Source organism: Alternaria novae-zelandiae, assembly GCF_023758075.1.
Source record: "Alternaria novae-zelandiae strain BMP 2774 chromosome Unknown scaffold_3, whole genome shotgun sequence".
Taxonomy (NCBI): Eukaryota; Fungi; Ascomycota; class Dothideomycetes; order Pleosporales; family Pleosporaceae; genus Alternaria; species Alternaria novae-zelandiae.
Window position 1 is genome coordinate 485,906 of NW_026056963.1, and position 22,420 is coordinate 508,325.

General features: G+C 52.6%; 7 protein-coding genes across 7 annotated transcripts; 3 read left to right on the forward strand and 4 right to left on the reverse strand.

The window, feature by feature from the left end:
- Positions 1–543: 543 nt before the first annotated feature.
- Positions 544–1,846, reverse strand: J4E88_002139 (uncharacterized protein; the record flags this gene model as incomplete). The annotated part of the gene is made up of 2 exons (XM_049395805.1): positions 544–1,705; positions 1,824–1,846. 2 exons carry the CDS (start codon positions 1,844–1,846, stop codon positions 544–546), a joined length of 1,185 nt encoding a protein of 394 aa, XP_049258209.1.
- Positions 1,847–2,828: 982 nt separating this feature from the next.
- J4E88_002140 (uncharacterized protein) lies at positions 2,829–5,006 on the reverse strand (the record flags this gene model as incomplete). The annotated part of the gene is made up of 3 exons (XM_049395806.1): positions 2,829–4,848; positions 4,897–4,936; positions 4,994–5,006. 3 exons carry the CDS (start codon positions 5,004–5,006, stop codon positions 2,829–2,831), a joined length of 2,073 nt encoding a protein of 690 aa, XP_049258210.1.
- Positions 5,007–5,106: 100 nt separating this feature from the next.
- On the forward strand, positions 5,107–6,213 carry J4E88_002141 (uncharacterized protein; the record flags this gene model as incomplete). The annotated part of the gene is made up of 1 exon (XM_049395807.1): positions 5,107–6,213. One exon carries the CDS (start codon positions 5,107–5,109, stop codon positions 6,211–6,213), a length of 1,107 nt encoding a protein of 368 aa, XP_049258211.1.
- A 3,348-nt stretch (positions 6,214–9,561) lies between these two features.
- On the reverse strand, positions 9,562–14,710 carry J4E88_002142 (uncharacterized protein; the record flags this gene model as incomplete). Its single annotated transcript, XM_049395808.1, has 2 exons — positions 9,562–14,429; positions 14,476–14,710. 2 exons carry the CDS (start codon positions 14,708–14,710, stop codon positions 9,562–9,564), a joined length of 5,103 nt encoding a protein of 1,700 aa, XP_049258212.1.
- Positions 14,711–15,013: 303 nt separating this feature from the next.
- On the forward strand, positions 15,014–16,444 carry SLU7 (mRNA splicing protein; the record flags this gene model as incomplete). The annotated part of the gene is made up of 1 exon (XM_049395809.1): positions 15,014–16,444. One exon carries the CDS (start codon positions 15,014–15,016, stop codon positions 16,442–16,444), a length of 1,431 nt encoding a protein of 476 aa, XP_049258213.1.
- A 707-nt stretch (positions 16,445–17,151) lies between these two features.
- J4E88_002144 (uncharacterized protein) lies at positions 17,152–20,656 on the forward strand (the record flags this gene model as incomplete). The annotated part of the gene is made up of 7 exons (XM_049395810.1): positions 17,152–17,192; positions 17,290–17,354; positions 17,404–17,479; positions 17,532–17,773; positions 17,821–18,063; positions 18,112–20,513; positions 20,570–20,656. The coding sequence occupies 7 exons, from the start codon at positions 17,152–17,154 to the stop codon at positions 20,654–20,656; spliced, it is 3,156 nt and encodes a 1,051-aa protein (XP_049258214.1).
- A 267-nt stretch (positions 20,657–20,923) lies between these two features.
- Positions 20,924–22,230, reverse strand: J4E88_002145 (uncharacterized protein; the record flags this gene model as incomplete). Its single annotated transcript, XM_049395811.1, has 3 exons — positions 20,924–21,360; positions 21,413–21,999; positions 22,142–22,230. The coding sequence occupies 3 exons, from the start codon at positions 22,228–22,230 to the stop codon at positions 20,924–20,926; spliced, it is 1,113 nt and encodes a 370-aa protein (XP_049258215.1).
- Between the last annotated feature and the right edge of the window lie 190 nt (positions 22,231–22,420).

The window sequence follows — 22,420 nt, forward strand, 5'->3', positions numbered from 1 at the left end:
GCCCCCCCCCCCCCCCCCCCCCCCCCGAGGTCGCCTCACGAACTCGAGAAGCTTCGGAGAATCGGTAGTGAGGCTGGCAGCGGGCAATGTTGGGCACAGCCTGGGTGTCGACGAAACCTTAAATTGTTACGCGTACCGTACCCACTATAGTTTCCACGAAGAACCTTGAAAGCTTCCATCGCCAATGTCACAATTTGTGTACCCAAGTGCAAGTACCTTGGCTGGCAACTGCCGAAACAAAGTAATACTGTTCTGGACGCCATCCTTCTGAAATGATGCCCAAGGTGATGTTTCTTTTTTGAAAGAAGGAAGTATGAGTGGAAGTGACGTAGACTAAACTAAACTTAGTATCTAGGTATGCGGTTTTCGCTTCAAGATTCATCACTAGCTCGACGACATCTCTCGTACATCCAGGTACCATCAGCACACCATGAAGCCATATTTCCATCGTTGGTCAAGCTTACCATGAACTCGCCAGGTGTCTATTCGGTATTTTTCCAAACCCTAGATATACAAATAACACCATCATGCATTCACCCTCTATCAACTATCGAAAAACTCACTCTCCTTATCCATCAAAGCATCCAGCTCATGCTCCTTCAAGCCCACCAAATCCATCTTAAAATGCCAATTATGCCACCCAATCTGGCGTTCATACCGCCCAACATACCCCTTCACCAGCTCCCTCCAAGACTCCTTGCCCAAATCCGCTAATCGTTCATCACTCATATCCACAACCTCCGTCTTCCCAGGCGGCGAACCCTCCACAAACTTCACCCTCTCCACACCCCCAAACGCCTCTTTCATTATCCTAACCACCATAGCAACATCCGCCTTCGGAATCCCCTCAATATCAATAACAAGTTCCCGCAAATGCAATTCCTTGGCAAGAGCTCTCAACTGACAGCGCCAAAACAACGGTAACCCAGTCCCGCCATTCGGCTGCGGCGGCTCTAGAAACTCGAAAATCGCATCCGAGGCTAACCAGCGCACACAATGAAGCAAAGCATTCTTCCCGAAATGGAAGGCCAAGCGTTTAATGTGGGGACGATAGGTCGGGCCGCATTGCCAGAGGAAGTTTGTCGTTCCGCTGAGGCCGAAATGGAAGGTCGTGCTGCGCATTATGTATGGGCGCATAGTGTCGTGGATGTCGCGTGAGATGCGTAGTAGGGTTGATAAACTGATGGCTCTTTCGGAGGCTCTGGCACAGTTCCTGCGCGCGTCGTTGGTGAGGTCGTAGTCGCGGGTAAGTCCGGCGGCGGTCATGAGGATCATTTCTTGGAGTTCCGTGGGTAGGCGTTGGAATTGGTGGAAGAGTGGTTGGATGGGTACTGTGTCTCGTTTTGAGGGTGGTGGGCCAAGTGCTTGTGAGCGGACGCGGAAGACGTAGTCTGCTGTATTGGCGACGCAGTGGCTACTCCGACCTGGCAAGCGCGCAGCGAGGTGTCGGAAGTAGAGTCTGTTGAAGTAGTCGCGTGCTGAGAGCCATCCTGAGCCGAAGCGGATGACGAGGTTGTAGTAGCTGTTTGAAGAGCCGGATATGGCTTCTGGTGACGGCCATGCCTCCTCTTTCTTGTCCTCCGCGAGCTTCATCTCGCTGCTGAGTAAAGCCATGCTCCTGCTCTTGATATCTCGTCCCAATTCTCTTATCTTGCCGTTTACGCTGTCCTTCTGTGGTCCAAAAAGCTTAATAGCAACTGTCTTCCTATAGTCGCTAAAACTCGAATCCGTCAAAATACAAGTTACACTTCTACCCAATTCCAGATTTTCGTTGTATTCGGGCTCAGAAGGTAGTAGGCTGAGTTTTCCTTGAAAGAAATTACTCGATTCGTGGCTCAAGTGCCATCGTTTCAGATGTTCCAAGAACGATTTTCGCCGCTGCTCCTGAAACGAGAATTTGCTTGATGGGCTGCGTGGAGATTTAGTTGTCTGCGAGGTAAGAGGAGGTTTAGGGGTCTTGAAATCGGCCGAGGTCGTCAGCGTGGACGGTGCTGGCTCCGTCGTCGGTGTTTTTGGGACACTAGTGTCGCAGGTGATGCTTCCGCGAGTCATAGTTTTGGTAAGTGAACCGTGACGAACAACCACCTAGAACTCAATGGAGCGGTGTGTTGATCTGGTGAGCTGCTGTGGGAGTAGTGAAAGAAACTGTGTCAGATATCTGGTGATAGTTCCAGGTTTGGTTCAAGCTAGTTTGTCGTGTAACGGATTCCCGCCGGTTCCCGTTTTGCAATGTAACAGGGTCTTGATTAGAACGAAGCGCACGTTCAACCACGTAATTTTACAAATGTTTGCTTTTTCTGGTAAAGAGTTCCCTGATAGATACAGGACGCAGGATTGAGATTACGTCGGTTGAGTTGCCTGGCTTCTGGTTTCTGGAAAGGCAAGAGCGCCGGTACTGGCAACAATGGCTCGGACAAAGGTTTGGTAGAACTGTCAGATGAGAGCAAACCGGCAGGCTGGGGAGTTAAGGCCGTAGCCCATGGACCCTGTGATGCGCACAGGCAAGTTCCAGCACGCCAATATCATTTAGGTGATGCACCTTTGCGTAACCGTGCATGAAAGCGGGCGCGTCTTGGCATATGCAGACTAGTCGCTTGACCGATGTTAGACGACACGCGACTACCCCAGGTGTTCTTGCCAAATAACACCCGATCGTATATGAGACATCATGATCAGCTTTTCAGATGCTATTGTGCGTCCGCAGACATTAGGAGATTGAAAGGGTGCAGAATATGAGAATGGTAAATATCATGTCGAAGGTGGCGATAATGCCGGGTATCTTTCCGAAAGTACACACAAGAAACTTCATCCAGCCATTCGCTGTGCAATCAGGCTCTTCCCTCTAGAAAGCCTGCAGCTCTTTCCAAGAGCCCGTTAAAGCCCTTTACATTGGCCAGAAGGCCGCCACTTCGAGAAGTGACGTCATTGCCGACCATTTGGAGCAGCATAGGAAGGGGTATATTGGGTCCCTCCCCCTCCCTCCCTTCTTTGTGTGCCTTTTTCCGACCGTTCTTTATTGCAGCCTCAATCTCGAACATGTCATCACTGAGGGTATTTCTGGCATCTACCTCGGCCTTCTCGGCGTTGTATCGTGCTTGGACATCGTCTGTTTCGATAGCAATCTCTTGTCTGCTGTCCTGGAGACTGAGGATTTCCCTACGTAGCTCAGCATTGTCGCGTTTGAACAACTTGATCTTCTTAAAGTTGGTGCTCAAGAGATCATTTGCGTCCTGCAAGTCGAGCAACTTCTCGTTGAGGCTCTCTTTGAAAGAGAGCGAGAGATTGATCTCACTTCGATACTCCTTGCGACGGGTGGAGTCTTGTGAGGCTTGCAGCTTCTCGGCCATACGGCTCAAGCGGTGGTCGATGGTTTCTTCTAAGATGGTACGCGTGGTGTCTGCGACTGTGATACCTCGAACTGCAGAGCCCTTGATGCGCATGACAGAGATGGTATGCTTAGGTCCCAAGAACTTTTGACGCTTCCGGGGCGGTTTCTCTGACGTAGGTTTGGCGCGTTTTGTCTGCTTGGGAGACGGGTTTCTCGTTCGGGGTCGTGGAGTGAGTTCTGCCTCTTCGGGCTCCGGCTCTTCGTACACGTCCAACTCTTCATCCGCACTGGAAATTTCGACAGCGTCCTGATTCCGTGGTGTAGGCTTGGGGGAGTGTATAGAAGCTTGTTGATGGTCAGGGGAGACATCATCAAGAACCTCGTCCACTTCTTCCGGTGTTGGCTCCTCGCTGTTTGTAACATCTGGCTCGCGTACAGCTGGCGCAGCTTGAGGTTCGCTTTCCTGGACTGCGACTTCTTTTCTGGGTCTGCCGCGCTTGGCAGGCTTCGTCGCCGTGGTTGCGGGGACCTCAACCTCCTTGGGTTCCTCCACTACCCGGCGCGGTCTTCCTCGTTTGGCTGGCTGCGGCGGACTGGCTTGCTCTTCAGACTGTTGCTTTCTCAATTGTTGTGGTGTCGCACCATTCGCTACCGGCGTTTGCTGGATTGGTGTCGGTTGGCCGAGTGAGGAGAGCTCGTCTGCGTCCATTTCAACATCTTCTTCTGCGGTTCGCTGCGGCCGTGGTTCGCTTCCAACCACCCGCGGTGTAGATCCATTGAGCTGCGGCGATAGCTCATCTTCGCTCTCTTCGTCCACTGAAGCTGCGGCTGGTGTCTCGAGAATAGCGCCGAGTTGTGAAGCGGAAGAAGTTCTGGGTTGCCCGTTTGGAAGTACGCTGGGTGTAGCCGGACCAGGATCCGTAGAACGCGATCGCCGTAGTGTCGACCGCCGCGATACAGCTGACGCTTGCTCAACACCCTCGGTGGCAGGCGTCTTTTGTCGGGCACTGACAGGGGTTGCGCGTGTTTGTGACGATGCTTGTGGAGGCGTTCGTTTGATGACGGTAGACTTGGCGAAGACCGTCTCGCGTGCAGTACTGGCGCCCTCTTCCAATATGGATAGCTCGTCTGGTACGCTGTCTTGTTCTTCGCGTATGGGTAGAACCGTCCCAACGACCCTCCTGCTTTGTTCGATGGAGCGCACAGCGTCCTCACGGTCAGGGCTTAGCTCATCCTCTGCCGCGTCGTCTGCGCCTGATTGCGCATTTGGTGAACCCCGCTTCCTCTTGCCCAACTGAGGGGTCACCGTGTTCTCTTTTGGCGTAGCTTTGCGCTTGGATGTGCTGCTACGCTGAACCGACGCGCTTCTCTGCCGTTGTGCCGAGCCATTTGCGCTCCTGGGTGTCTTTTGAGCTGGTGTTCGTCGCGGTGATTGCTGGGATGGGAGAGAGGGTTGTTTGGTCGGTTGCGAACTGAGAGCGCCGAAGTTGAAGCCAAAAGACGCCTGCACAGATGAAGGCCTGTCGTAGTCAGCGTTTGCATGTCTCAGGAGTTCTCGAGTGTCTTACCCAGCACCGCGCACGCGCTGTTGTCGATGTTCGCGGCGATCTAGAGACGTGTGAGTATGAAATTCGGATTATGAATCCTTGAACAGAACGAACATACCGACTGGCGCCATAACAATGTGTGTCGTAACAATTCCTCGAGTTGATGTCGTCGCCGTCGCGTAATCGAGTCGTTGTTATGCCCGGGCGCATCTGAGGCCAACGCGCTAAGACATGCTCGGGTGCTCGGACCCCCGACCCATGTTCACTGTCCCCGCAACTTGGGAACTTTCACCTGCTCACCTCGCGAATACGAATCTATACGTCGACGCAACTATGGGCTGGCTCTGGGGAAGCGGGAATAGCTCAGGCGGGCAAGACCAACTCGACCCATCTCTCCGCGACTTCCTCAAAAAAGAGGCGCCCACTGGCCCGAAACCTTCATTACCCTCCGCTCCCAAAGAAAAGCCCGCCGAGTCGCCAACACCCACACAAGCGCAAGCGCAAACACAGACCGATCCCGAGAAGCCATATGTGCCACCGCAATCGCAATTCCAAGATGGCCGATACGCCGACCTCTGGAAGACCTACACCCCACAGGACGTCGTCAACAACCGCGGAAAGTCGGAACAAGACAAGTTACGAGACCTCGTAGACGCCTACAACGATCGCAAAGCCTCGATCGGACGAGTCGCCATGGAGAACTGTGCACTGGAATACATGAACCAATTCGAGTGTTTCCAAAATCCCAAATCATGGTGGTCGGCAGGAACCATGTGCATCGGCGAGTCGCGCAAGTTCAACCGCTGTTACGACATACAGTCAAAGTTCTTGAAGGCATTGGGATACATGACCATGGACGAGCGGTCTCCGGAGGAAGACGAGCGGATACAAATGCACGCAGATAAACTCTACCAGCGCATGATACAACAGGAGGAGGAAATGGAGAAGGCCAAGGTAGAGGGACGGCCAGTGCCCAAATTCGAAAGCATATTGTCGAAACGGAATGTCGCGGAAGCCATGAGCGGCGTATCATCGTCAGGGAAATCAGCTGTGCCGATAGCTGAGATTGGCAAATCGAGTAGCAGCATGGACGATACCGATGTGTGGAAGCAGATCAAGCCGGAAGTACGGGAAGAGTACCAAAAGAAGCTAGAGAGCCTGTCGCCCGAAGAGCACGAGATCGAGAGGATGGCTATAGTTGGTGAGATTAGGGCGCAAACTGGTGTGGCAAAGCAGCTGGAACAGACATTTATCGAAGAGCGGGTAGCTCGTATGAAGAGGAAGGAAGCTGGCCAAGCAACAATTGGCGACACAATCAAGACGTTGTGGGGATGGTGACCACTGCTTGAGAGGTGTAAGTAGATTTTGTTTCGATGACGTGTACGATCAATTCATTGGATGAGATAACAGCAGCCATATCGCGAACACATCCGCGCACATTTCCCGTCCATACTCACAGTGCACAGTCATCGCAGATTGCATGTCGTGCGCATTGACAATGCGATCGTCTCGACTCTCACAATGCCGCGACACAGCTATAGATTCGCTAGCTCATACTTCCCACCACCGGGGTACCAGAGCCACCAACCGGAAGCTGCACGCCCACTCACTCCAGGAATCTCGAACCCCTTCCTTCGACACCTCCGCCACAATGCAGCCTTACTCTGACCACAAAGACACTTCCGAAATGCCATTCAGCATAACGGACACATTTCTCGTCCTCATCCTCGTCTTCCTCCACATCTTCATCTTCTGCCTTGCATTCGAGATATCGCGTTGGTCGAGGAGCAGAAGGATCGATTACGAAATGGCAGTGGTCGATGATCAACCGCTTCGCGTTGAAGTCGATAGGTGGCTGGTCGTTCCTGCTCAAGAAGAGACAGTGCCAGAATATTCTGCAGTTGACTCGAGCCCGCCTCCGCCCTATATAAAAGATGTCGATCTGGATGTCTTTGTTGTAGAGGTGGATGAATAGGACGACGACGCTGGGAGTGGTTGAAGACTGACGTACCACGCTAGTGTGGCTACGATCCGTGTTGCAATATACGAAAATACTTTTTTAAGCCAGGAGTATACATCGCCTTAGGCGGTACTCACCTGTAAACTTTTGATATTGTGTATGCAGCAAAACGCGACACCATTTCTAGTTCACCATGGTTACACTTATCACTTTAGTACTAGGAGGAGCGAAGTAGCAAGTCCCCACTACCTCGACCATAGTTCTGGAAGAAGCGAGTACCAAGTCCCCACTACTTCGACTATAGTTCACCAAGTCTAAATGTTTACTTAAAAACTCCATTGCCTCCATTTCTCTCTCGCAAGTCTTCAAACTCAAATCTCAAGAGACATTATCCAGACGTTCCACATCATCACGACATACAAGCATAGATTACCTAAAGCTTAAGCCGCCACCTCCTGCACTACCTACAACGCCGAATACAAACTCGAGCAACGAAGGTAATGTACCTCTATTGTGTGATTCAACTTCATCTTCCAGCAATGCATACACATCATCGAAGCCAAAATTAACAGTTTTATCAGCTACGCCATCAACAGACCCTACTACGCCATCAGGATCTCCACCAGAACTATCAACGACAACAATCTCAGGCTCATCTGAGACGAGTCTGGACGAAATTTTGCAACCGCAGAACCCCCGCCCTGTCGATGAGCCAGTCGAAGAGTCAGTCGAAGACGCTCGGGATGAACCGGCGACCAATCCAGCAGTAGAGGCTACTCCTGAGATGCTGCGACAGAGAGTAGAAGCAGCCCGACATCGCCGCAGGGCTCGGTTGAATCGCAAGTTACTTCTGGAGGAGGTAGCCAAAATAATGAAAAGCTGAACACCCGGGAGCCTACGTTGACGTTACATCAGCTACTTTGCATGTTTTCAACTTGATGTAGGCTGCAAAACTGTTTAGTTTCTTCTAGATAAGATGTCTAAACAAGGAAAAGCTGAACACCCTGGAGGCTACGTTGATGTTGTTTCATCTACTTTGCGTGTTTTTATGTTGATGTATGCTGCAAACCTGTTTAGGTTCTTCATCAGATGAGTTGGACGAGTCTTCTGGATTGTGTTCGCTTGAACAATGTTATTGTTATAGTCTACAGGACACCGTCTGAAAGACTATTCACGAACAATGATTGCGACAATCCAAACACCCCGTTTCCACCAGAGACCTTTCTCGGCCGCCACCACCGTTTCTTCCGGCCATCTTCCAGCGCCATCGTCCTGCCTCTCATCACCACAATCGAGGTCGTCTTCGCCCCGCTCTTCACCGATGGCTCAACCAAGAAAATTCAAGATGCCCTTTCCCGCACGCAAGCCCACTATCTCCCCGCCAGACCTAATCTGCTTCGGCCACTCCTGCAACGAATTCAACTCCTCCAAATTCTTCGGCACCGCAACACCCTTCCCCCTGAACTACACTACCACCTCGTCAAATTTCTTACCATCTCCAACGAACGACAAACTCTACAACGATCTATCACCCATCACCACCCCTGATCCAACCAAACAATGCTGCGCAATCTGCCACCTCCACCAAACCAGACACATACATTCTTCTGCATCGTCAAAGAGAGGTATCCCGGTAATTTCGATACCAGTTTTCACGCTGCAGGATTCCGTTGTTTTCCATGAAGCTTGTTTATTTTCGTATCTGCTTTCTGATCATAAGGTAGCTGGTTTGCCTGCGGAGTTTTACGAGGAACTGAGGGAGTTGAGGAAGTGGGTTGTTGCGCAGAAGTGGGATTGGGCTGTGTTGGAGGAGGCTCTGGATAGAGTGCTGATGAAGGCAGGGAAGAGGGTGGTGGAGGCGGTGGAAGTGGAGGAGGTGGAGGAGGTGGAGGAAGTAGGCGAGATGGTGGATTTGGGGAACGGTTGTTACGTGTCATAATTTCTTTGATAGGGCCTCTTATGTTGTTCAAGTAGAAGCAATGCCTTCTCACCATTCTGATTGGACTTTCGAGCTGTAGCAGAGATGTCGCTGCACAAGTACGCTGTATCTCTTTCCTAACACCGTTAGCGCGAATACCTCGTGCTTACTCACCTCGGGCTCCTTCCCACCACTTCAGTACAGAATGAACGCATCAGCTTCTATATCTTGGCTCAGTGCCACTCGTCTTATCATAAACATTCCTCATATCCATAATTCTCTCCAACTCCCCAGCAGCGATGTCGACACCTCAGTCCAGGGCCATTGACTTGACCCTCCTCAATCTAACCGACATCTTCGGTCAGAAAGACAAGACGACGCGTACGCAAGCGATTGTAGATCTCTGGGTACCAAGTTCCGATGCCTTATTCGTAGACGCACTGGGTGTGTTCAAGTCGCATGAGGCAATCAGTGGGATGGTGGAGAAGATACAGGGTATGAGTGGAGAGGGCGATGAGTTTGTTGCTTTAGGTACGTAAATCCCTCGAAGTTTTCATGAACAACTTCAAGAAAGGTCATTGCTAAGATCATCTACAGGCAACGTCGAATGTCTCAAACATGACGACGCAGAGGATATCTGGGTGACGAAAGTAAAATGGGGCATCAAAACAGCCATTAGTGGAGAAATGGGGTTAACCGGTGAGGATGTCCTGACGATAGTGGACGGAAAGATCAGGGCATGTTACACGTTTCTTGATTCGAAGTAATGTCCTGTGTTGCAGTGTATTCAGACTAGCAACAACCTATTTTACCATGTCAACTCTCCACCCTCACTACCCCCTCTACTGTCTTCCTGTTTCAGACCCGCGTCCTCATCCACCTTCTCCATGAGCTCGATAACAGGCCCGACACTGTCTTTCAGCGCAGTCAACCTCGAACGTTCCTTGATGCGCGTATAAAAGACTGAACAGTCCCTACTATCGCATTTAATCTCTTCGCCCCAGGCGAGATTTGAGCAGCGCCGGCATACCTGTTCGACTTCTGCGACGCGTGTTTCGCTGTCCCAGATGCGGTATTTGAGCGAGAGGAGTGAATGTGCTGGGCGCTTGAGACACTTTGCGCAAAGTGGGAGGACCGCGTAGGGATTGTTTTCGCTGCCTGGAATATGTGTAGGTAGATTTTGAGGTAGTTTCGAACGGCAGACCATGCAGCTTGAAGATTTCATGTAGCTTTCAAGAGTTTTCTTGAGGGATGCGTTGCCACCGGAGGAGAGGACGTTGCTTTTGTCGTGCTTGATGGTCATGGGAATCGTAATATTGCGGATGCGCTGGACTTTCGGCATCTCATCGAACCATTGTCTTACGTTAGCGCCAACGAGGTTGAAGATGCGCTCGAGTGGTGGGATGAGGTTCTTGCTGATGTAGTATTCGGCATCGAGCTCGAGATGGTCGTTCTGAAGCAGGGTCTCCGGGCTGACGCAGCGATCGATGAGGCGCGCTCCAGGTGCGCCAGTGATGACTACGTATGGCACGCGTTCGCCATACTGAGGCTCGGCACGCGGGTCGGCGAGCATACGCTTTGTAGCGATGAGAGCACCGGGCGGCGGAGGGCCCCTGTCAGAGTACGTGCCTAGCTTGACTTCCTTGGCGAAGAGGAAGTCTTGTATACTGACACGGCCCTCCATGATCTTCGCGCATTGCTCCTGGAAGTATCGCTTGACTTGGCTGAGGTCTGATGTGCGGAAAAGGAGCTTGAGAGCCTTCTCTTCGATCTTTTGCTCTGCAGGCGTACCGTCGCGACGGACTGTTTCAATACCCTTCGCGTCAAAGTCGGGCTCTTTCTGATTGCGGTGCTCATACTTGAAGCCAACGTAACGTTTCTTGGCAAGTAAAACGCAAGGATGGTATACCTTCTCGAACTTGAGCTTGATGGGTCGTGGGTTCGCAGCGGTGATAGCAGCGGTTATCTCCTCGCCGATGGTGAAGGCTTGATCCTTGGTGCGTCCTTTCAAATGGATGAACAGTGAATCGGTGTCTCCGTAGACGACCTCCGCACCCCACTTCTCCGTAGCGTGTATCATTGCAATGGCCTTCTCCAGGGTTTCGCGACCAGTCTGGACGATACTGTCTGCTATCTCAGAGCATGGCATACGACCGGAAAACGACGCAGATGCGTAGCCGTAAGTGACGTTAGCCAATAGCTTCAGCGCCAGCTGCCTATTATTCAGTAGCTGCTGCAAGGTTCTGTCGTCTTTGTCCTGCTTCATCCCACTCTTGACCATCACACGAGTCTCCAGAATTTCGCCAAGCATCTTCGCTAACAGGGACTTCCGCATTTCTGGTTTGACATACATCATGCCGTTCGGCGCAATGTTGATGTGGTCTTTTACCAATTCCAGCAACTGCGGCTCGCGCTTGAAGTCCATGAAACCCATCTTGTTCTGACCTCGCCAACTGACGATACGTCCAAGACATGTCGAATAGCAATAGTTGTAGGCAATCATAACACTAGGATACAACGATTGGAAGTCCAGAACGAGAACAGGGCTTGAATAGAATGCACTCTGTGGCTCCATGACCAGCGGTAGACATTCGAGCGCATTTTGCTGACCGACCTGCTTCCGACTGGGTGATACAAGGATGAAATTCTCTGGCTTTGCGATGCGGAACATGGTAGACTCGACCTTGAACTGAGAGCCTCGTGAAATGACTGCAAAGAAGTCTACTCCAAGCAGGCGAGCTTGCTCACTAGTACGAGGTACAATTTCGTTTGCTTCCAAGATGTCGAGATTGAGTTGCACACGTGTGCGAAAATGATGAATCACTTTTGTCAGATCCCTTGGCTTTCCATTTGTATACCAAGTCGTAAGATCGGAGTGTTGGTAATGCGGTATGCGTTTGTGCAATAAGTGGAAGACCACGTTTTCCATGGTGTATTGTAGCAGGTTCAGCTCTCCGCGCATAGCTCTCCAGATGTTGATCATATGTCGGCCAGTGATACGGATAGTAGAGGTATGCGTGAAGCCCCAGCGGTCGGCCTCTTTCCCAAATCTGCCATGAGACTGCGACTTCATCCTGCTGATCTCATCGCAAAGATTGTACTCGTACTTCATTCTCGCGCGTTCGATGAGGTAACCCCAAGAGCTATTGTGTACTTCGTATCCCGTGAGTATGTCCGGGTCAAATTGGCGGACGATGTCGACCACGCGGTTGATGAGATCTAGCTCGTCTTCCTCGTATTCAACTTCGACCGGAACTTGCTTAGCAATACGCATAGCGATGCCATCTTCTTCCGAGAAGCACAGTATACCGGAACGCGGTCGATCAGTGGTCGCGTTTTCTTCGCCTTGTACGCTCCAGAAAATGCACTGGATCTCATCTTCAGCCGGGTCTGGTACGAGTGAGCCTCTTGAGTTAACATGTACTTCTAGGCTCATGATGCTCATATACTGAGCTTCGTGCTTAACACTAGTTGTCTTTTGCTTCTGTGAGTACTTGAAGCCATGAGGATTCTTCTGCGTTGGACCTTCTATCTGTGAAATGTGGCTCATTGGGTTGAATTTGCGCACTGGCATAGTTGCCGCCTCGTCTTGTGCCTTGGTTTTAGGCTTCGCCACTTTGCGTTGCTTGACGTGACGGCTGGTCCAGCGCTTCACTTCTTTGAAAGTAGGAGGAGGTCTTGAGAATTCCCAGTGACGCAAACCACAGTTATGTGATCGTTCTTGATCCATTGTAGCTTGTTTCTTCTTGTCTAACACAACTGCGGGATACTCTCCAATGTTGGCAAGAGAATTACCAGTGGGGTCGAAAGGAGGAAGATACGGTAATGTGGTGCTTTGTAGTTTGAACTCGCGACCCGCATACTCTCTTGGCCGATCTGGAACGTCCTTCTCATCACTGTAATATGCGTCCTGATAGATTACCGGTGGAAGTCCCGCATGCGTCATGGTGCCTTTGACGACCTCAGCCGGTGGAGGTAGCGCGCCGTAGTAAACAGTACGATGCTTGTGCTGGAACGATGTATCCAGCCGACGCACTAGAGAGGCTACCTTGGAGCGAGCTTGCGAGGTACTACTGTTCGGCACCATTGGCGAGGTCTTTTGATGCGTCCATGGGGTCACAGGAACGAGTTGAGAAGGTCTGGCCGTAAGATGCTTAGGCCCAGGTGTCTTGGGCCCTTCTTGGGAATTTGAATACCCAGATTGACTCAAGCGATGAAGCGTCTCCGGTGCATTCGGGTTCTTTACTACAGGGAACGAGAAAGTAGTCGGCGCCCCTAAGCCTTGAGCTTTGATACTCGCTTGCGACGATTGACCGGGATGAGGTGGATCGTCGTTCTTGTTCAGGGCGTTGCGAAACGAGACACGCCTATTGGTACTCTGGGTTGTTGCCAGGATTCGTTGACGCTTGTTGTAGTCTTCTTCTGCGGGTTCGAGAGAGCGCTTCCTTTGGCTCATCGGGCTGCTGGACTCTGGTTTTTTGCCGTCGTCATCGGGGTCAACTAGATCAATTCCTTCGTCGATGAGTGCATCTTCAGCTTCTATATCACTAGAGCCCTTGAGTAAAGATACTGTTAGGGGATCCATGGATTGCTCTTCCTCGGTGTCAGAATGATTGTCGGCGTCCGCTGGATTGTGGTCTTCGCCGTCCCCAATGGCACCGTCACTGTGAGGCTGTCTGGGTTCTGGCCCGTCAGACGCAAGCTGAGCGTCAATGTCAACAGGCGCACCACCTTGTTCTAACGCGCTGACATCTTGCTCGATGCCGTCATCTGGAAGCTGCTGTGTAGACAAGACCTCGGGATAGAGATCTTCGATACTCTCTACAGCAGTCCTGATGCGCTCCTGGCCAGGGATGGGTTTCACGAAACCGTCAAATTTGGCTTCGCCCTTTCCTTGTCTTTCCTCGATGATCAGCTTTTCGATGAGTTCTCGATACTCCTCTTCGTGAATCCATCCACCGGCCTTGGTGTTCCGCATATCAGCCGACATGGACACAAGCACTTCAGCAGGAAAAGGACTGCTCGAAGGATCGGAGAGGCCCATACGACGTTTGCGCCGGCGCGTCTCGTCTCTCCAAAGACCGGCCATAGACGGCACGAATTTGTCGTCTGGATTGCGTGGCATTTGGCTCGATCGCTCTAGGAAGTCGTGGTGGATGGGTCGATATTGTAGTTCGTGCCGATTGAGGATGTCCTGGACGCATATATCGACTTCGAGAGTGCAGTGACTTTGGCGTGGGTATTGATCCTCATCGGCTATGAGTTCGTTGGGAATAGACGCATCGTGCCACTTGTGGACAGTGGTATCTACCTCTTCGCTGTCTGGAACGGGTCCCCGGAACTGGACTTTTGCGCAGTTAATCCAGTCGCATCCGTACAGGTTGTAGTCGCACATCCACTGCAGGAGGTACTGCAGGTGACTCTCATATGGCTGGAACACCCGGTTCAAGATTGCTCCTTGATGCAGCAGGTCGGTAAACCGAGTCATATGCATAGGGTTGAGCATGTAGACTTTCAAGAAAATCTTGTATCCAACACTGTATCCAAAGAAGGGTACACCCTTGACAAGAGATATGTGGCCAACGTAGATCGACTTTCCATCGTATGCATTTCGGCGGTACGCGGTGGCGAGGGCGTGGTCAATGGAGGCGCGGAGGTCCAGAATATACGCGTTGACTAGGAGGGGTCAGCTTGATACCAACTGCACGACTGACATACGCACCGACATCCTTCTCCAAGCTGCCATTGTACTCCAGGTATAGGTAAGGCAGCGCTCCATGGATATGAGCGCACACCTTCTGCCCCGTCTCGGTCGCACCAAACGCCCGGATTACGGGTACTTGCGGTGCGCCCAACCGGCCTGCAGGACCGGCATTGCGCCGAAGAAGAGGGTCGATGTCTGTCGGAGCCGCCTGGTAGTTGTCGATGCAGTTCAGGCGAAAGCGGAAAGTATCCATGACGACACAGCCGGTATCCAGGAAGTGTGTGCGAAAGTGGAGTTTCGCATCGTGTTCAGGAGATCATCCAAAACCAAACTCGCGCAGCGCACGCGACAAGGGTGTCGGTGGCGGAATGGAGTGAAAGAGACGCGAGGCACAACAAGCGCGACCGGACTCGCGTGGTCCCGTGACGTGCGGGATCGACGCTGCAGCCAGCCCTACGCCACTAGTCGGCGGTCCACTTTGGCCGCCATTCTAAAGCTTCTACCAACTGACAACCTTCACCACTCAGCGCGACCGAGGCATCCTCCCACGCCCAACATGCCGCCCTCTCAACCCAAGAAGCCCGACGTCTCCGCCGCGGCAAAAGAGCGCAACGAATACATCCCCTCGTTCATTTCGAAGAAGCCCTTCTACGCCGTCGACGAGACTGGCGAGGACAACACCGATTACCTCGAGCATCAGCGTCTGCAGAAGCAGGAGCAAGACTCAAAATGGTACGATCGCGGCAAGAAGATCGGCCCGGCTGCGACCAAGTTCCGCAAAGGCGCATGCGAGAACTGCGGTGCCATGACACACAAGAAGAAGGACTGCTTGAGCCGGCCGCGCAAGGCAGGCGCAAAGTTTACGGGCAAGAACATCGAGGCGGACGAGGTCATTCAAGACGTACAACTAGGCTTCGATGCGAAACGCGATCGATGGAACGGCTACGATGCATCACATTTTGAGGAGGTCATCGAGGAGTACAACGCCATGGAGGAGATCCGGAAAAAGGCCAAAGAAGCTGAGAAAGGTGACAAGTCCGATGACGAGGATGAGGGCGACAAGTACGATGCCGAGACGGACATGGGAAGGAAACAGGCCACATCCACACGGAACCTGCGATTACGAGAAGACACGGCAAAGTATCTGCTCAACCTGGATCTCGACTCGGCGAAATATGACCCCAAAACGCGTTCCATGGTCGACAGCGGCGCGACGGTCGACAACGCCGCTCAACTAGTAGCAGAGGAAGGGTTCATGAAGGCGTCTGGAGATGCAGCTGAGTTTGAGAAGGCGCAGCGATATGCTTGGGAGACACAGGAGCGCGGAGACAAGAACAAGCTACATTTACAGGCCAATCCTACGTCCGGCGAGGTCATGCGGAAGAAGCAGCTCAAAGAGGCTGAGGAGATGGCAGCAGCCAGGAAGAAGGCCTTGGCGGAGAAGTACGGCACACAAGAAAAGTTCACCGACGACTCACTTCGAAAGACAGCCGTCACAGAGAACGAGCGATATGTCGAGTACGACGAGCGAGGCGGCATAAAGGGCGCACCAAAAATCAAGGCAAAATCAAAGTACCCAGAGGACGTGCTCCTCAACAACCACACATCAGTCTGGGGCAGCTGGTGGTCCAACTTCCAATGGGGCTTTGCATGCTGTCACTCGACAGTCAAGAACTCGTACTGCACGGGCGAGGCAGGCAAGGAGGCTTTTGAGCTGGCAGATCGGATGCGCACCGGTGCTGACCTGGACGAAGTACCCAAGGAGATAGCATGGAAGGAAGAGGCTGTCCTGGAGGAACACGTACCCAATGCACCCGACCGCGCCGAAAAAGCAAAGAACGATGCTGCCAGTCGGAAACGAGCTCTCGACGAGATGACGGGAGGCGTAAATGAGGAAGAAATGGAAGAGTATCGCCGCAAGAGGACAATGGCCGCGGACCCTATGGCTGCCTATCTCAGCAAGGGAGGGAAAAGTGAAGCGGTTTGAGGTGTCGAGCCTTTCGTGACGGCGTCATAGGTCATCATTATTGTATTCGTAGCATTGCATGGCGTTCATCATACCCTGGAGTCGCATCTAAGATAGCATGTAAAATGACATAGTAGTTCCTGATGATCGCTGCGTTGGCCATGCGTGATCGGTACAGTTCACAGAGCAAGGGTGCGTCCAGCGAAGTCATGCAGCCCTGTTAGTGAAGACGCATCTTGTCGCCCTCCATCACGGATGCCAACTCAGACCCGAGTCGGTTGCGCATGCAGCCGCGTATGCGTTGTTAGTCCATGGCGAAGGCAGCAGTTTAGGCCAGGATGCACAGCCCAAGTGGAGGAGTTCGCGGCACCCGATGCAGCAAGAAGGCGCTTCTAGCTGCGTGGCTCGGAAGATTCTAGCTCGAGTAAAGAGGTTTTGCCTGCGAGCAAATCTAGACTTCAGTATTAGATACAAGGGTTAGACCCGGTCGGGGGTGAAGGCGATGACGAAGCGCCAAGCTGCACGAACCACCTCCCGGGGGTCGAGTAGTAGGAGCTCCTCTGATGGTTGACTGACCCAAGAGCGCAACCAAATATCTCAACCCCACACCTCCCCATTTCCGCGCATTGCTTTTGCGCGCCTTCTCCGACACCGACCATTAGCCTTTCCCTCCTACAACTACCTACAACTACGAACAACAAGCTCAGAAGGAGCGCACGGCGACCAAGATGGCGCTCTACGGAAGCTCGCGCAACGTGGACATGGGCAAGTACGTATATCACCATCATTATGCCGGCACCCTTTAGCCTCTGGGCGAGAGATTTCAACAGGAGAAATGTGACATGGCCTAACATGTCTCAATCCAGGCAGGAGTCGGAGCTTGCCATCAACATTCGCAAAGCCACGAGCATCGAAGAGGTCTCCCCCAAGCGTACGTACCGAAACTCCTCAGCACGCGCATGAAACTCACAATAGCGCAGGGAAACACGTGCGAGCATGCATCGTCTACACATGGGATCACAAGAGTTCCGCGTCTTTCTGGCAGGGCATGAAAGTGTAAGAGCGCACCATGGTGCCCAATCCGCCCAATGCTAATAGCATATTCCAGGCAGCCAATCCTCGCCGACGAGGTGCAGACCTTCAAAGCGCTCATTACCGTCCACAAGGTCCTCCAGGAGGGCCACCCTATCGTTCTTAAGGAGGCGCAATCGAACACCAGCTGGCTTGAGAGCCTATCACGGGGCTCCACGGTCGGAGAAGGCATGCGGGGATATGCGCCGCTCATTTCAGAGTACATCTACTATCTTATGGCCAAGCTTGCTTTCCACCGACAACATCCCGAGTTCAATGGTACGACGAGCGGCAGCAAGACGCGAATAACTGGCTGATTGGAATAGGAACCTTCGAGTACGAGGAGTACATCAGCTTGAAGTCGATCAATGACCCTAATGAGGGCTACGAGACCATCTCGGATCTTATGACGCTACAAGATCAGATCGATGCTTTCCAGAAGCTCATCTTCTCACATTTCCGGAGCGGCGCGAACAACGAATGTAGGATAGCGGCGTTGGTGCCACTGGTTCAGGAGTCCTATGGTATCTACAAGTTCATCACCAGCATGTTGCGCGCAATGCACACCAGTAAGGACTAGAGTCTCGGTTGATTTGCGACCCAACTAACCAGCGTAGCACTCGGTGACGACGAAGCGCTCTCTCCTCTCCGCGGCAGATACGATGCCCAGCACTACCGTCTCGTCAAATTCTACTACGAATGCTCGAATCTTAGATACTTGACCAACCTCATTACAGTGCCAAAGCTGCCACAGGAACCACCGAACCTGCTCTCTGAAGATGAGAGTGCGCCCGCGCTACCTCAACGACCCCGCAACGAGAAGCCCGAACCCGCTCGCGCTCCATCAGTCGACCCAGAGCCAATCAACGAGTTCTGGAAAGATAATCAGCGGAGGCAACAAGAGGAATACGAGGCTGAACAGCAGAGACTACAGAGGCAATGGGAGGAGGCTCAGCAACAGCAGCAGCAGCAAGCGATGCAGGCACAACGTGACTTCGAGGAGCAACAACGGCTTCAGGCAGAGCAAGCTCGGTTGGCGCAAGAACAACTCATGCGCGAACAGTACCAACAGCAGACACAGGGTCGCCTTGCTGAGCTTGAGCGAGAGAATCTAAACGCGCGCGCTCAGTACGAACGCGACCAGCTGATGCTGCAACAATACGACCAGCGGATGAAGGCATTGGAGGGCGAGATCAACCAGATGAACCAGAACTTCCAGCAACAGATGGGCTCGCGAGACGATCAGATAAGAGCACTTCAGGAGCAGCTCAACACATGGAGATCAAAGTACGAATCGCTGGCCAAGCTCTATTCGCAATTGCGTCATGAGCATCTTCAGCTGCTACAGAAGTTCAAGGCAGTTCAGCTCAAGGCGAACTCCGCCCAGGAAGCCATTGATGGGCGAGACAAGCTGCAACGCGAGTTGAAGACCAAGAACTTGGAACTGGCAGACATGATTCGCGAGCGCGACCGAGCGCTCATGGAGAAGGACCGTCACACTGGTGGCCACCGTGAGGAGACTGAGAAGCTGAAGAGGGAGCTCCGTGCTGCCCTAGACAGAGCCGACAATCTCGAGCGTGGCAAGGGCTCAGAACTTTCGGCAATGCTGTCAAGACACAACCGAGAAATCGCGGATCTTGAGGAAGCGCTGCGGAACAAGACCCGCGCGCTAGACGAGTTCCAGATGAAGTACCGTGAAGGTGACTCCGACCTGGAGCGTCAACTGCGCGACAAGGAGGAGGAGCTGGAGATCTTCCGTGCTGGTATGGACCAGACGCTACTCGAGCTGAACGAGCTGAAGCTCAACGCTGGTACCAACGATGATGTCCTGGACGGCCACTTGGACACAATTATCCAAGACAGCCTCCAGAAGATCAACGACCTCATCGACTCCGTCCTCCAGAGTGGTGTGCAGCGTGTTGACGATGCGCTGTATGAGCTCGACTCTCCTATGCAAGCCGGAAACCAGAATGCCACTGGCGCGTACGTGCTTTCGCAGATTGAGAAGGCATCAACGTGCACCATGGAGTTCTCGACTGCTTTCAACAACTTCATTGCTGACGGGCCGAACGCCAAGCACGCTGAGGTTATCAACGCCGTCAGCAACTTTGGTGGCGCTATCGTCGATGTGTTGGTGAACACCAAGGGACTGACGCGATTCGCTTCTGATGAGAACAAGGCTGACCAGCTCATCAACGGCGCGAGAGCCTCTGCAACCTCGACCATTAGGTTCTTCCGTAACGTCCAGTCAGTGCGCATGTACGACATGGACGCAGAGCAGAAGATCAACGTTGTCATCAACAACAGCACAGAAGTCGTGCGCAACCTGCAGAGCTTGTCCAAGCTCGCGGACGCTTTCGCACCCAAGAGCAAGATCACCAACGCCTCTGGCGATCTTGGTGACTTGGTCGACAACGAGTTGACCAAGGCAGCCAACGCCATCGACGCGGCCACCGAGCGTCTTTCCAAGCTGATGAAGAAGCCGAGAGACCAGTACTCTACCTACGAGCTCAAGATCCACGACTCCATCCTCGAAGCAGCCATCGCCGTCACAAACGCCATTGCGCAGCTCATCAAGGCCGCCACCGAATCCCAAAAGGAAATCGTGCGCGAAGGACGAGGAAGCATGTCCAAAACCCAGTTCTACAAGAAGCACAACCGCTGGACCGAAGGTCTCATCAGTGCCGCCAAGGCCGTCGCCACATCGACAAACATGCTCATCGAGACCGCCGACGGCGTCATCTCCGGTCGCAACTCGCCCGAGCAGCTTATCGTTGCTTCCAACGACGTTGCTGCCTCCACCGCTCAGTTGGTGGCTGCCAGTCGTGTCAAGGCTAGCTTCATGAGCAAGACGCAAGACAGGCTCGAGAGCGCATCTAAGACTGTCACTGCGGCTTGCAGGTCGCTTGTCAGGCAAGTGCAAGAGATCATCGCCCAGAAGAACAGGGACGAGGGCGAGGTTGTCGACTACAGCAAGTTGGGCGACCACGAGTTCAAGGTCCGCCAGATGGAGCAGCAGGTATGTGTTTATCGAACGTTGTTCACTGAAGAGTATATGCTAACGGGTACGTCTAGGTCGAGATTCTACAGCTCGAGAACTCGCTTGCGCAGGCTAGGACTAGGTTGGGTGAGATGCGCAAGCTTTCTTACCTTGAAGAGTAGATGTCTGCACTTTGGCGCTTGTTCGTTCGTGTGGATAGCTGCTGGTTTATCGTGGATAGTTACCATTCATTATTATTGTCTCATGGTGGACACCCTCTTTGTAAACAAAGCTTGTTCTTCTTCCTCTATAGTTTTGAAAGGGAAATCAAGGATGCCTTTGGCATTGTTGTGATTGACGTTATCTTTCGTGTGAACATTTCCTATCTATTGTACATGAATCCACATCACCCTATCTCAACGCTTTCTCTTCAGTCCCAAGTTGGGCGATCATCCCATGCGAGATCGCCTCAGCTGAAGATCAAGAGGGAACCCCTCTTCCTCCCCCTTCTTGTACAAGACCAAAGCCTCCTCAACCGTAAACATAACCCCCCTCTCAATCCTGGCTTTCGCCTTCGCCTCTTTCAGCTCAGCCTGCCTCGAACGAATCTTCTCCAGACAAGCTTTCATCTCGTCGGCAGCCAGAGCGCGCTTCTTCTCCTCAGCCTCGCGCTTCTTCTCTGAAGCTTGGCGCTCCAGCTTGCCGACTTCGATGCCAATCATCTTGGCCGAAAACTTGTCCGCGAAGACAATGTCGTCCGCAAGCTCTCCCACCTCTTCTGGTTGGAAGGCGCGTTGGTCGTCTGTATTCTCGAACCCAGGCCATGTAGGTGGGTTTTGTTCATCCCACAACCTCATGTAGGTTGGTAGGTATGTCAAGAGGTGAACTATTTCACTCTGTTAGCATCATGTAGGCTCCAGGGTATGTTGAGAACTCACCTGCGCAGCCCTCATAGGCCTTGACGGCACCAAGATGCTCACCCACCAAGCCATCCTTGATACAAGGACAGTAGATGATCGGACGGTTTGGGCGGGGGTCTTGGTAGACGAGATGGCCGCACACCAGGCAGAAACGTACAAGCCGGTTTGAGCCAAGATGGTATGTCGTTCCCCGGAGTAGGTCGTCGTGTTCATCTCCTGTTGTGGGTACGCCGCATGTCAGGTCGCAGTCTCTGCACACGCCCAGGAATTTGTCGTCGAATTCGGGGTCGTTGGGAAGAATGGGGTAGACTTGGAAGCATAGCCGGCAGCCAAGATAACCCTGGCCTTTGGCGTACGGGTTGAGGGTGTATGGGGTGCACTTGGCATGCGCGCGCCTCACTACGAATGCTATCTTGTCTTGGAGCTTGAGGCCATGAGAGAAGCCTACTTCGACCAGTGGGCGGAAATGGCGATGAGTCTGGCAGAGGCGGAGGGCGGTCTGGTAGTCGGTTGCCTGGATAATGCCACAGAGGACGACTGGCGGTAGATCCAATAGGCTTCTGCGCTGTTCGGGGCTGACAGGGGCCTTGATCTGAAGTCCTTTGCTACAAGGTTAGTCGGAAGGTTAGTCAAGATCCAAGAAGACAAGTAAAGAAGCGAAGTAGAAGAAATGAGGTAGAAGAAGCGAAGTAGAAGCAATAAAGAAAGAAATGTAGAGGCAACGCATGGAGGTTAGTCAAGTCGTACAAATCCAGAGTAAGGTTTCGGGCTCCAGTGTCGTTTGCTCCATGTCCAACGCTCTGTTGGGCAGCGACGCCAGAGTTGGGCTGTGCCATCTTCTGAGCAGGGACCTCGGGAGTATGAGAGCTTGATAGCAGCTGATATCTGGCTGTGATCTGGCTGTGATCTGATTGTGATCTGGTCGTGATCTGGCTGTGATTTGACTGTGCTTCACAAGTATCCTAGAACGCTGTATTCATTCACGTAAGTTGTGCTCGGTTAGTGAATGATCAAGTGTTGTCAACA